Genomic DNA, 14,253 nt, shown 5'->3' with positions numbered 1-14,253 from the left:
CACTAACCCTTCCTCTCTAATCTTGAGGCAAAAGGAACTTTTCTCCTCTTTAAAACGCACCCTGAGAGTGACTGGCAAAAGAAGCACAAACTAGAAAGAAACAGCCAAGCAACAAACTGGGGAAAACAAAGGGGCAATGTTCCTGACTCACATTCCAAGCAAATTAGGCTAAATCAAGAGAAAACGCATACCCACTCCCTCCCTCACTAGGAAATTGGGCAGCGACTTGCAGAGGACAAGGACACACATCCCGGCCCCACACACTCACACCCCCAGGCCCAGCCTGAAGCTCCTTGTGACCGTCACACCAATAGCACCCTCATGCACAGGTCTCTACTGGTACTGAGCCACTGATGCCTGTCAGCACACCCCATCCCGACCCCACCGGTGGGAAAATCGGACCTCTGAGAGACAAACCCCGCCACCCGAGGGAGCAGAGCCCACGAGTGACGGGCATGGCTGCCAGATCTGGCGAATAAAAACACAGGACACCCAGTTAAATTTGAATTCCATATAAACGATGAGTAATTTTTTAGGATAAGTATATCCCAAACACTGCATGGGATATATTTGTCCTAAGAAAGTACTTTTTGCTTATCTGAAATCGAAATTTAACTGGGTGTCCTGTGTTTTACCTGACAAAATACAGCTTCAATTTGGCCATAGCTCTGGGCTCCTCAAGCCTGAGCCTCTATTATTTCACATGCACACACACACACTCACAAACACACACACGTGAAATTGGTGCCAGTGCAAAGAACGCCCACCCACCATCCTCTCCAGGCTGTGACGGAATCAAAATCAGATGTTAACACGCATTCAAAGATTAACCAGCTGTTGGACATTAGGGAAATGCAAATCCAAACCACAATGAGACAGTACTTTGCCCCAACTAGGTTGGCTCAAATCAAACAGTTGGACAACAATAAGTGGTGTCAAGGGTATAGAGAAATCGGAACTCTCAGACATCACTGATGGGAATGCAAATGGTGTGGCTGCTATGGAAAACAGTGTAGCTGTTCCTCAAAAGGTTGAGCAAATAGTTATAACATGAGATCCAGCAATTCCGCCCCTAGGTATCCACCCAAGAGAAGTGAACACACACATCCACGCAGAGACTTATCTACAAATGCTCAAAGCAACATTATCTATAATAGTCAAAAAGTAGAAGCAGCTGAAATGCCCATGAACTGACAAATGCATGAGCAAAATGTGGTCCATCCATGCAGTGGGGGCATCTTCAGCCACAACAAGGAATGATGCAGCGCTCACTGCCATGCATTGCGGATGAACCTTGAAAACATGGTGCTTGGTGAGAGAGCCCACTCACGAAAGACCACGAAGCAGGGTCTGACTCCATTCACATGGAATGTCCAGAACGGGCATTCCATAGGGACAGAAACAGATCAGTGGCTTCGAGGGGCTGGGGAGTGACAGTCAGAGGACAGGATTTCCTGGGGATGGGAAGAAATGTTCTAAATCTGATTGTGGTGATGGCTGCAAAACTCTGTGTGCATACTTGGAACCGCTGAATTGTACACTTTAAATGGGTGAATTGCATGCTATTGCATTATAGCTCAATAAAGCTGTTATTAAAAAGGTTAAATGCCTATGATTACAAGGGACAATAAAGCACTGCCCTCTTTTCAATTTCCAGTGACTCCAACTCAACTCATTAAAGCCATATGCGTCCCTATTAGTCTGAGACAATAGACACATGTACTGTTGGGACAAGAATTCCCCAGAGGAAGTCAAAAGTGGTGCCAGAGGTAGACAGTGGGCCTCTGCTGTCTTTTGATACCCCTGGTTGGAAACCAAGGACCATTCGAGTTCTCAGTGAGTACCACCTGGCTAACCGCCACTCCACACATAGGTGGGGAAGGACGGCGAGAAGCAGGAGACGGCAGATCCCGGTGACGCCAGTGTTTTCTGAGCACCCTGCATGGAAAGCTCCTGGCCCCTGCTGGCCCCTGGTCTCTCCTGTCGGATTCCAAATGCCACCTCCAGAGAAGACGCAGTGCCCACAGACCACACACGGGCCATCAGAGGATGTGCCGATACAACTGCAATCCTGCGTCGAATGCAAAGTCTGCGCTGCAACTCCTGTGGTGTGGCTCTACCACACTCGTTTTCTCAAAGACGTGCGGAATGAAGAAGCAGGTGCCGTGACAACAGGGGGAGAGCTGGTAAGGAGAAGCTCCCTCACTCACTCCTTCAGCAAATATCTGCAGAAGACCTGCTCCGTGCCAGTCGCTGCTGCAAGTGCTGGAAGTTCTAGCGGGCACGAGGCAGACGCTGCCCTGGATCGCGCACACGAGCAGTGGCTATTAACTGCCCAAATCAACTTGAAGTGTGACTGAGAGGACACCACAGAGGAGAGCTCCAGGATCTACAAGACTTCATAAAAACACACTCTTTGACTTGGTCTGGGACAATTAAGGAGGGCTTCCCAGAGGAGGTGACGCCAGGACTAAAACCTAAACAAACAGTGTAGTAAGAATTCATCAGTTCTGCCTACTTCACTGGAAGGTCAAGGGTGATGGCAAATGATAGCTGGTCCCTCTGGATGACCAGTGTGTAGGATCTCCAGCAGCAGCACCTGATAAAAATATGTGGGCCACATACGGTGTTTTAAATTTCCTCTAACAAGGTAAAGAGAAATATGAAATTCAATATATTTTATTTACTCCAGGGTATCCAAAAACCTCACTTCAACATGTAAACAGCACTAAGAAAACATCAATGAGATATTCTACAGGATTTTTTCACACTGTGCCTCTAAAGTGCCACTGCATGTTACACGTGCAGCATGTTTCAACTCAGATGCCACATTTCATGAGAAACACTCAGTCCACATTGGCAGATTTCACAAACGGCACCTTGAAAATGCAGGTCCACGTGCCCAAGGTAGTCCAAACATCGGAAGAGTTTACCAATACCAGAATCAAGTACTGGTTTTTTGAAATTTCAATAAACTCGAGTTAAATAAAACTTTACATTTGCATTTAAGTAAATTAAAATTAAATAAATGAAAAAATTCAGCCGTGCTGGCCACAATTCCAGGAGCCCCCAGTGTGGACAGGGGCACCACCCTGGACAGTGCAGACGCAGAACTGTCCATCGACACAGAATTTTCTGCTGGGACCTGCTGGTCTGCATTTTTCCTGCTGCCAGAGGAAGCTAGGAATCTCCCAGAAAAGACTGACATGACAGCTGTCTTGAAAAGCGTCCCCTGTCTCCTGGTTTTCTCTCCACTGTGAGAGCAGCAAAGGAAAAGTGTAAAGGGGCAGACTCAGAGGTATCTAGACGATTCTGGAAATCCTTTACAGTGCTAGGAGTGTCACACTTTTCTGCTTTCGATCAGGAATGTGCTCATTCCTCAGGAGGAGCATTCTTAAAATGCTCCCCAGGAACCTATTCTGGGGTCACACGTTCCTTTCTGCATTCTTTCCAGTCTTAACACGGCTCACTGCAAAGGTCAGGGCTCCGCACCAATAAGCCTGGATACAGGGGTCAGGCCACCACCCGTTCTGGTTCGGGGACACCACAGAAACCCAACAGACCTAGCTTCCCACCCTGGCACTGGCACCTGCCAGCTGTGCGGTCTGAGTCACAGCCTCAGCTGCTGCGAGCCTTGGTGTCCTCACCTGTAAACAAGGACAGCAGCCTGATAAAAGCTGTGAGGAGGGGAAGAGACGTGCACTCTAGACACACACTTGTGTTTGTCTCCCCTCCAAACCATAGATTCCCAGATGTGTTGCCTTCAGAGATTAGAACTTGGGCACACTGCATTGTTGGATGCCCTTACGATGCTCTGCGAATCTGGAAGACTGGCTCTTAAAACTGACTTCTAAAAAGGAGACACGGGGGAGCTGCAGCAGATGGCAGGTTCTGGAACTGCAAGTCAGCCGTGTGAAAATCACTCCTTTATTCATTCAAGAAATGTTTCCTGGGCATCATGCTGGGTACGGGCACTGTGGAGGCAGGAGAGGCGGAGGCCTTGCAGCTCCCGAGACCCCTGCTCCGGCAGAGCCTGCGGCAGGCCCGCGTGCAACACGGGCCTTGTGCTGGTCATCCAACCCAGCCTGGTCCATTTGGCCCCAGACCAAAACCACATAGCTGTCCATCAAAAGGGGACCTGTCAAACCAATGATGGTCCCTCCACGGGACGCAGCATTAGCATCACCTGACGGCCTATTAGACGTGCAAATTCTCAGGCCCCACTCAAGACCTCCTGAATCAGAAACTCCACGGGCTGGGGGCCCCAGGACCTGCATTTGACAGTGCCCTCCAGTGACCTTGATGCATGATCTGGTCCAAGAACCAATGATAGAATGCAGGGGTCAACAAACTTTCCCTATAAGGGGCCAGACAGTAAACATTTTTGGTGTTGTGGGCAATGCCATCCCCGTTGCTTCTCAACTCTTCGCGGCACTGAAACCATGGCAACAGGTGACGTGTGTGCTCCAAGTAAACTTTATTTAGAAACAATGAAATTCAAATTTCATATAATTTACATGTGTCACAAAACCATAGCTGGAGTTTTTTTATATTTTATTTTTTTAGAGAGGGGAGAAAGAGAAGGAGAGAAACATCAGTGTGAGAGAGAAACATCGATTGGTTGCCTCTTGTACATGACCAACCATGGACTGAACCCTGAACCCAGGCATATGCCCTGACCGGGAATCAAACCAGCGACCTTTCGCTTTGTGGGATGACACCCTGCCAACTGAGCCACATTGGTCAGGGCCACAGATAGTTTTTTCAACCATTTTAAAAGTATGAACACCATTCTCTATACAAAAGCAGATGGTGCACCACATCTGGCCTACGGCTGCTATGTACCAACCTCCGGCAGGATGGAATACTACACAGTTGTAAAAAAGAACAAGGAAGCTCCTAATGGGTAATATGTTAAGATCTCCAGGATAGGATCTTAATAATAAAAAACAAGATGCTCAGCCTGGCTGGTGTGGCTCAGTGGATTGAGTGCTGGTCTGTGGACTGAAAGGTTACCAGTTCGATTCCCCGTCAGGGCACATGCCTGGGCTATGGTCCAGGTCCCTAGTTGGGGGCAGGCAAGAGGCAACCAATCTCTGTTTCTCTTGCACCTTGATGTTTCTCTCCCTCTCCTTCTCCTTCCTCTCTCTCTACAAATAAATAAAATCTTTTAAAAAAGATGATCAGTCTGTGTGATATGCTATTATTTACATGGGAATACACATGCACGCCTACTAATATGTGCAAACACTAGTCTCTTGAAGGGTAAACATGTCCCAAAAATGAAAACCGCAACACTGGTTGTCTCTGGGGAGAGGAAACGAGTGGCCGGAGGACCAGAAGGGTCCCAGAACACATCTCTGATGTGCAGACCAGTGCTTATGGGGACCCAGAGGGCTACTCCCAATTTGTGCTGAAAGGGAAAGAGAAGGGGTGAGCAATGAGGCCACAGAGGAATGGAAGACCTCTGATCAGCTTCTGTGAGGAAGAAGAAGGCAGCTGTGCACAAAAAGGGGGAAAGGATGTCTGGAGCACAGAAAACTCAAGCAAAAATGCAGACGCGTGCAGAACAGGGAGCCCCAGGAGCTGCTGCCATGCGCTTCAGGGAGGCTGCACACAGCTGCAGCCAGAGCCAGTGCCGGGGAAGGGACTGAGCCTGAGGCCAGGGAGGGACCCCGGAGATCACAGAAGCATCACTCTGGCAGCAGGGTGGAGAAGGGGCTGAACAGGGCAGGCTGGGACCACCACTGCACAGGACAGGGCCTAGGGCCCATCTCAGGAGTGGGCACAAAAACAGTGAGATCACAGAGGTGCTGGGGAATCAGAATCACTGGGCCTTGGTCTCCAGGGAGGTGGAGGAGAGGAAGTGAGGGAGGTTATTAATGAACCTGGAGAGGCTGGGACAGGATCAGTTAGGGGTGCTAAGGACAACAGGCTCAGTTTGAGGGTGTGTTGAGTGTGTGAGGGCTTGGGGGTGCTCACTGATGTGGGGCAGACATGGGTCAATAGAAAGGTGTGGGTCTGGAGCTTGTGGAAAGGGCGAGAGAGCGCTAGTGGAAGTGATGACAATAGGTGACATAACCAGGAGGAGACAGGGTAACTGAGAGGAGAAAAGGACGGGAGGGGGTTGGGAGAGTACAGTGTTTAGGGACAGGGAACTAGAGAGGGGGCCAGAGACCTGAAGCTGCCCTTACACCAACTCCTCTGATACCTGAAAATGGCGGAAAACCTGGGTGCACCAAGTTAACTTCTCCAGTCAGCACCGTAGGTTTGTGACCCTAAGGACACTGCACATCTCACCCAAGGGTCCCAAGGAGTCCCACCTCCTCATTTACACTGGGGATGGAGAGTGCCAGAGGAGACAGGAAGGAGAGCTGGGAGAAGTTGCAGCAGGTGGCTCTGACACGATGCCCCCGGGTACAACCGGGAAGAAACACCTCAACACACCTCCCTTCTCTGGCCTCTTGCAAGAGACGACACGCCTTTGAAGACAGGCTGGCAGCAAGGACCATGGCAAGGCCCCAGAACACAGTGCGGCCGCACTGTCTTTCTCCCTCCTGTCCAAGCCCCACTTCTCCCACCCCGTCCAAGAACGCAGGGATTGGGAAGCACCTGTGTTTCCACATTCCCACAAGGGCAAGCAAGGAAAGCAAGCATTTCCTGGGAACACAAAACACAGGTGACTGTACAACCATGACATCATACCCTTCATACCCTTAAGAAATCGGAAGTCCAGATTTGAAATCAAATTTTAATCCTCGCAAGTCTGACTTAAGCTCCAGCTGGAACTCCTAGCCCACTGGCATTTGGCTACACAGAACAGGAAAACTTGGTCTGTTGGAAACATGTTTGTAAAAGTCCGAAAGCCACTGGCCAACGCCCCCAAGACCAGGATCTACCAAACAAATGGTGACCCTGCCCGAAACACCTACTTGATGTGCACTGTGGAGTCGGCACCGAAGGAACGAGGAGCGTCCTGGATGCCTCTGCAGCATGAGCGCTCCTCCGGGAAGTCCGCCGCAGACTTCTCGAGCCAGACCCTAAACGGCACGTGAGTGCTGCGCATGGGGGTCATTTTAAACAACAAAATCACCACCAAGAAGCACAAAAATTAGGAAAACATACCAGTCAATATATCACAAGAAGGGCCCTTGTTTTAACCCTTGAGGACTGGATGAATCCACATAAGGAGAGCTGAAGCCAGAAAGCAGACCCGGCCGCGCCGATCGCAGCTGGGACTCTCACAACAAGGTTTTCAGTGCTCTGTCTGTCTGGGAGTGACAACAAAGGTGCTCTGAATATTGATTACAGAGCTACAAATAAATTCTAGCAAATAGTGAATTCAAGAATGTGGAATCCAGGAACAATGAGGATCTAATAAGTTCTTAAATTAAAACTGTCAACCCTAAGTACATTAAACCAATTATAAGATATTTTTTATTTTTTTATTTTTTTTAAAGATTTTATTTATTTATTTATTTTTAGAGGGGAAGGAGAGAGGGAGAGAAACATCAATGTATGGTTGCCTTTTGTGCATCCCCTGCTGGTAGTTAGCCTGCAAGGAACCGGCTTGCAAACCCAAGCATGTGCCCTGACTGGGAATCAAACCGCGTTCGTCTGGTTCGCAGGCCCGCGCTCAATCCACTGAGCTACGCCAGCCAGGGCTTATAAGATATTTTTTAAAGTCTGGAGAAAACTGGGGATGAACAGATCAGTGTTGGGGGCGGTGGGGAGTGAGGGGCAGGGAGGTGGAGGATGATCAGCAGCCCAAGGCAGTTTGGGCCAGGAGGGAAGAGACTGCTGTGCGTCCTGATTTGGGGGACAGACACACAACTCTCTGCATGGTTTGTTGAAACTAAAAACTGCAGCCAAAAAAAAAAAAAAGAGAGAGTCAATTTTACTGTATGATTGTTTTAAAATTTTTAAAGATACATCTGAAATTAAGTACTTGTTTTTTCCTCTCTATACTCTTCTATTTTTTTGTAATAAAAATGCTCCACGGAGGACACACAAAGGGCCCAGAGACATATGACAAGATGCTCAGCATCCCTAGCCATCAGAGATACAAATTACAGCCACAATGAGATACCACTTCACACCAGTCAGAATGGCCATCATAAACAAATCAACAAACAAGTGCTGGAGAGGTTGTGGAGAAAAGGAAACCTTAGTGCATTGTTGGTGGGAATGCAGACTGGTGAGGCCACTGTGGAAAACAGTATAGAATTTCCTCAGAAAACTAAAAATGGAACTGCCTTTTGACCTGGCAAGTCCACTGCTGGGATTATACCCAAGAATCCAGAAACACCAATTCGAGAGAACCTATGCACCCCAATGTTCACAGCATCGTTATTTACAATAGCCAAGTGCTAGAAGCAACCTAAGTGCCCATCGGTAAGTAAGCAGATCAAAAAGCTATGGTACATTTACACAATGGAATACTACACAGCAGAAAGAAAGAAGGAGCTCCTACCCTTTGTGACAGCATGAATGGAATTGGGGAGCATAATGCTGAGTGAAATAAGCCACGCAGTGAGAGACAAATACCATATGATCTCACCTTTAACAGGAACTTAAACAAAACAAACAAGCAAGCAAAATATGACCAAAGACAATGAGATAAAGAACAAACTGACAGTGACCAGAGGGGAGGGAGGAAAAGGCTAATGGGGGAAAATGGAGGAAATGCCATCAAGGACCATGTATAAAGGACCCATGGACAAGGCCAAAGGGGGAAGGATCAAGAGTGGGCAGCGGGGATGGCTGCGACGGGGGGATTGGTGGGGGAAAATCAAGACAACTGTACTTGAACAACAATAAAAATAAATAAAAGATATTTGTTTAAAAATGCATTACTTGTTATTCTATTTTTTAAAAAAATTTAAGTACAGTCCAACTGCAAAACATAAACCACACCACCCCTTACTTATTTTTTTAAGATTTTTTATTTATTTATCTTTAGAGAAGAAGGGAAGTAGAGAGGGAGAGAAATATCAATGTATGGTTGCCTCTAGTGCGTCCCCTGCCAGGAACTGACCTGTAACCCAGGCATGTGCCCTGACTGAGAATTGAACTGCGATCCTTTGGTTCGCAGGCCCACACTCAATTCACTGAGCTACACCAGCCAGGGCCCCTTACTTACTTTTAATAGTAATTAACACAAGGGGTCTTGAGAGAAAACCTCACGGTGGACGCCACTTCTTTTGGGCTTTAGAGACAAAGCCGATGGCACAGAACCCTCCTGCAAGGACAGCTAACGAGGGAGCACCGCCATTACTTTCTCGCCATCAGAGCCCACGCGCTCAGCACAGTGAATGCATCCACTCATCTGGTAGGGTTTGCTCTGCAGAGAAAAATGACACTGCATCCCCGGGTGGTTCACGTGACCAGACTCATCCACACTGACCCAGGGGCCACAGGAGCGGCTGACCAGGCAAGGCACCCGTGATCCTCAAGGAGTCAGTTCTAAATCAAGAGTCAGCAAGCTTTCTCTGTAAGGGGCCAAAGGGTAAACGCTTTTGCAGGCCATGGGTATGCAATAGCCTCTATGTGGGAGAACAAAAGCAGCAACATGTGATGCATAAATGATGAGTATGGCCACTACCAATAAAACTTTATTTATAAAAACAGACATTAATGGGCAGGATTTGGCCCTCCCATTTCAGTTTGCCGGTTCTTGTTCTAGATGAAAGATAAATTTAAAGCGGGCTTAGAAAGGGGTCAGGGTGAGGACTGGCCCGCTGTGAAGAGCATGAATATCTTATCCCAAAAGGGGACAGAGACCCTGGCTGGTGTGGCTCAGTGGATTGAGCGCCAGCCTACAAACCAAAGGGTTGCCCCTTGGATTCCCAGTCAGGGCAGATGCCTGCGTTGTGAGCCAGGTCCCCAGTAGGGGGCGCAGGCGAGGCAACCACACATTGAGGTTTCTCTGCCCCTCCTTTTCCTTCTCTAAAAATAAACAAATAAAATATTTTTTAAAAGACAGGGGGGTGAGAAACAGGGGGAATAGGGGAGGGGAAGAGAGAGGACCAGGAGAAGCCAGTTGCAGGTGAAAACCTCCCAGGAGCCTGTGCCTTCCAGGAGCAAGCGGGCAGTGGCAAACACAGAGAGGTTGACTAGGGTGAGGCTGCAGGAAACAAGAAAACTGGGAGGTGAGGAATTACCATCTCTGGAGCCATCAGCAAAGCAATGGAGACACAAGCCAGATGCCAGGGGCAGAGCAGTGGGTGAAAGGTTACACAGCAACTGTGGTGAGGATCAGCAAGAAGGGGGTGGGGGTGAGGAGGGATTTAAGGGCAAGGCCAGAGGTGGGCAGTGAGTGATGGAGTTTAGGGGAAGGCTCCTGGGCAGATGGCAATCCCTGAACAAACAGGGGAGAGAGCAGGGACCCAGGAGGGTATGTGCACTAGATGAGAAGTAGCTATCTCCTTGAATGCAGGGACTCTCAGTTGGAGACAATGTCTGCTGTCGCTGTTGGTTGTCTTGACCTGGAGAAGGGAGGTCCTACTGGCATCTAGTGGGTGGAGACCAGGGACACTGCTCAACATCACACAACCCACAACCAACAGAACCCTAACCCAAATGTCAAGGTCACTGAGAGTGAGAGGTAGTGCTCTACGGAATTCAGTGATGGAGTAGGGTACATGGTGGGGACCCCAGGGGGCTTGCGCCAATGACCTCTATGAGTGAGGTGGTCAGGGACAAGGGGCAGGTCTCTAGGAGAAGTAAACGTTAGGAATCACACCAGGAAGGAGACAGAGCAGGTGGACATTCCGGTCCTAGGACCCTAGAGCACATATGAGAAGACACGACAGCCCTGGCTGGTGTGGCTCAGTGGGATGAATGCTGGCCTGTGACCCAGGAAGGTCACGGGTTTGACTCCCAGTCAGAGCACATGCCTGGGGCTGCAGGCGGGGTCGCCAGCAGGGGGCACCTGAAAGGCAAGCACAAACTGATGTTTCCCTTTCTCCCTCCCTTCTCCTTTCTCTAAAATTAAATCTTTAAAATCCCCATAAAAAGAGAGAGAGGACACAACAAAAACATCTCATACTGCCTTGAGAAATGAAGGGGGTCTGAAAGCAAGTGTCTCCCACCCCAATCAGCCAAGTCACTGGACAATCCAAAGCTCTTCTCTGACGTGGCAGTGCCCAGCCTGCCAGTGCTCCAGCCTGGTAATCTCAGGCCAGAACCAGCTAACCCCAGGAGAGAGCCACTGCCCCACTCAGCAAAGCAACAAAGACTCCACGGAAGATGAGCTGAGCTGAGGACAACTCCAAGAAAAAGTCCCTCCTTCCTTAAAAATCACATTGCTTGCCCCCACCCCCCACCCAAGCCAGAATGCCCTACTGCTTGACTTCAGAGATTAATGATCTGTAAAGTTTCCTGCGGGGGCTCCCCCGCCCCCCCCACCACGTCCCCAAACCTCCCAGGGGCACCCTATCTTATTCACCCGATAGGATTTTGTTAACCATTTAACATGGGGACATGGGCTTGGGGACAGAGACCCAGACGCAAGGGAAGGAACAACTGCTCCGGAAGAAACCAGAGTGCTGAGACCAGGCTGGGTGGGGTTCTGATCGCAGCTCCACCTCCAGATGGCTCTGCAGCCAGTTTCCTCACCTTCTGGAAAATGGGCAATAAACCATACTACCTCACAGGGTGGTGGTGAGGATTAACTGGAATTACATATGCAAAGCATATAGAACAGCACCCACCTTGTATTAGCTATTGTTATTAGTTCATCATTGTCTGACGAATAAAAGAGTACCAGTAGGAGCAAGTAGTAGGAGCCAAATCAAGAACAAATATTTAACGAACACTTACTAGATGCCAGGCACCGTTCTAGGCTCTGGAAATGCAGCCGTGAAAGCAAGAAACATGAGCCTCTGCCGTTGTGGAAACTGTACACACGTAAAGAAGGGGTAATGCCATCCACTGACCCCCGGAAGCCCAGGCACAAATCCACAATTAATTACCAAAGTCGCAAGAAACAGAGACGCAGGGTGCCGCACGTGTGCGTGCGCACAAACACAAAGCCTGCGGTAGGTCTAAGAACGTGTCTTGGATTTTCTAAAGAACCCAAACAGACTGCCGCTCTTCACTAAACGCCTACAGTATACCAGGCACTCAGGGGCCTCGAGACACTGTGTAGTCGGCCGCAGCGCTCATCGGGCTCCGTCCGCCCCACGGCCCAAGCGTGCCTTCCTGGGGGCCTCGTTCCCCATCATGGACTTCAGGAGCTTCGGTCCCTTCCCAAGTCCTTCCTCATCGAGACTGATTTCCTTTCACAGGCAAATCTGAAGGAAACCAACAGCTATGTCTGAAGTGGGGTCTTGGATCCCACGGGGACACATGCCAGGTATATCCTCTTAAAGGATTCTCCAGCCACTGTCCCACCAGCAGAAAGTCTTGCTGGGACTGGGATTTGCCTCGGCCTGCTGCCAACACAAGGGCGCCCAGGAAGGACCAGGTGGACCAAGAGGCTCACCCACGGTGACAGACCTCCTGGGGCCGACAGGAAGCCCCTCCATGCAGGGCAGAGCTGTGGCAGGACATGAGCAGGGAGACACAGTGCACAAGGCCTTACACAGAGAGGTCCAAGTCCTCCCTCCAGCAAGTAAGTTGTGTCTGCTCCCCGAGGCTGTTTGCTCCTGTTCGCTCCTGTTCGCAATGGGTGAACAGCACTGTCTGCCTCCAGGGGCCACTATGAGAATCCAGAGATAAGGTGGCCGAGCGCAGTGGCATTCAGAGAGATGCTGATTACAATAAACCTGGTAACAACAGTCACTGCTAGTACTACCGTGCCGTTGCCACAGCACTGGAGTTTGCCTCTGGACATTTGGAAACAGAAGCCAAAAGTGTAAACATGGACCTGAAGTCCCAGGTGGCCAAGGGCCTAGATCCCTGAAAGGGGGTGGGGTGGGGGACACGTTAAAATTTCCCACCCTGGCAGTATCACCTACCAGCAGGGACCCCAAAGGAACCCCCAGTCCGTCCCCCTTGACTCTGGCTGCAACTGCGAGTATCCAGGGCACTGGGTTATCAGAGGCCGCCCAGACCCAGGGATCTCGCCATTTAAATGCGACCCAGAGAGGACTGAGTTGGGCTACGAAAGGGCCAGGCACGGATCAGAGGCGCGTTAGCGAGAGGTGCCCGCGGCAGCGCGGGGTGAGGACTGGGGGAAGGTTCCTCCAGTCTGGGGCCCGCACAGGGGCGCTGAGCCGCGAGCCCAAGCGGGCAAAGGCCAAGGTCAGAGGCTTTCTGCCCCTGCAGAGCCCAGGCAACGATCCCGTCCACCCGCTCTCCACCGAAGAGAGCTCGGAGTCCCCAACTTCGGCTCCATTTTGGTAAGGGGTCCCCTCCCTACCACGCTGCTTCCCACCCAATCCCGAAACCCCAGACTTACCCTCTCCGGGATATAGGTGGCCAGCGGCGCCCACCAGCAGCGCGGCCACCGCCAGCAACAGCGTGGCCGCCGCCCCCTGTCTGCCCCCAGCGCCCATGGCTGCGGGAGCGCTGGGTCCCGGCGGATCAGAGGTAGCGTGGGACCGCTGGGGTCATACTCCGAGGTGGCTGCCTGGGAGGCGCCGTGAGTTCTCCTCTTCCACACAGGCAGCCCACGGGCCGCAGATCCCGCCGGGCGAGGGCCCTTGATTCAGCCCCCACAGAGGGGCGCGCGGCCTCAGCCACTACAAACCAAGCAGCGCGGCCCCAACCCCAGGCCACTGAGGCCCGGGCTCCCGTTCAGTGATCTCAGGGCCCAGATACCCGCGCTGCCCCCTGGGCCTCTAGGCTCTCAGCCCCGAACACTCGGGCCACGATCTGCGGACGCCTGAACAAACAGACACGCGGACAGAAGGACAGATGGGCACCTAGGCTGGCGGGTAGCGGGCGGCGGGAGAAAGAGCAGCTCGACCCGTAAACAACGTAGCGCGTCAGCTGGGCCCAGTGCAGGCGGCGAGAAAAGGCGGCGCGGATCCAAAGTGGAAGGGACTCGGCGCCTGGGGAGGGGCCTGGGAGGGGTAGAGGGAGGCCCGGCAGAGGGAGGTGCAGTCCCTCTCCTCCCGCCAGCCTGGAGCTCTTGGACCCAGGTGCTGGAGGCCCTCCTCACGCAATAGCGCAGGGGGTATCCCAGATCCCTGCCCAGACTGAGCTCCCGGTCTTAGAGCATGGGGGCGCCCCAGATGCCCAACCCATTTTGCTGTATTGTTTTTCATGGCCTTTGGGGCATTCCTTTTGATTTTTTAAAAATAC

The 14,253-nt window shown here is 51.0% G+C and overlaps 1 protein-coding gene across 2 annotated transcripts in view; it reads right to left on the bottom strand.

Moving 5' to 3' along the window:
- INSR (insulin receptor) overlaps window positions 1-13,949 on the bottom strand; it is a 160,742-nt gene extending 146,793 nt beyond the window's left edge. For both annotated transcript variants that reach the window (XM_037046955.1, XM_037046956.1), the window contains exon 1: window positions 13,406-13,949. In XM_037046955.1, the coding sequence (XP_036902850.1) occupies window positions 13,406-13,502 (97 nt within the window). In that variant the 5' untranslated portion in view covers window positions 13,503-13,949. The remainder of the gene's footprint in view (window positions 1-13,405) is intronic.
- Between the last annotated feature and the right edge of the window lie 304 nt (window positions 13,950-14,253).

This window comes from Sturnira hondurensis, unplaced genomic scaffold, assembly GCF_014824575.4.
Source record: "Sturnira hondurensis isolate 20B ecotype Veracruz unplaced genomic scaffold, ASM1482457v3 Scaffold0005329, whole genome shotgun sequence".
Taxonomy (NCBI): domain Eukaryota; kingdom Metazoa; phylum Chordata; class Mammalia; order Chiroptera; family Phyllostomidae; genus Sturnira; species Sturnira hondurensis.
Note: the sequence above shows the minus strand (reverse complement) of the source record. Positions and strands in the feature narration are given on the sequence as shown.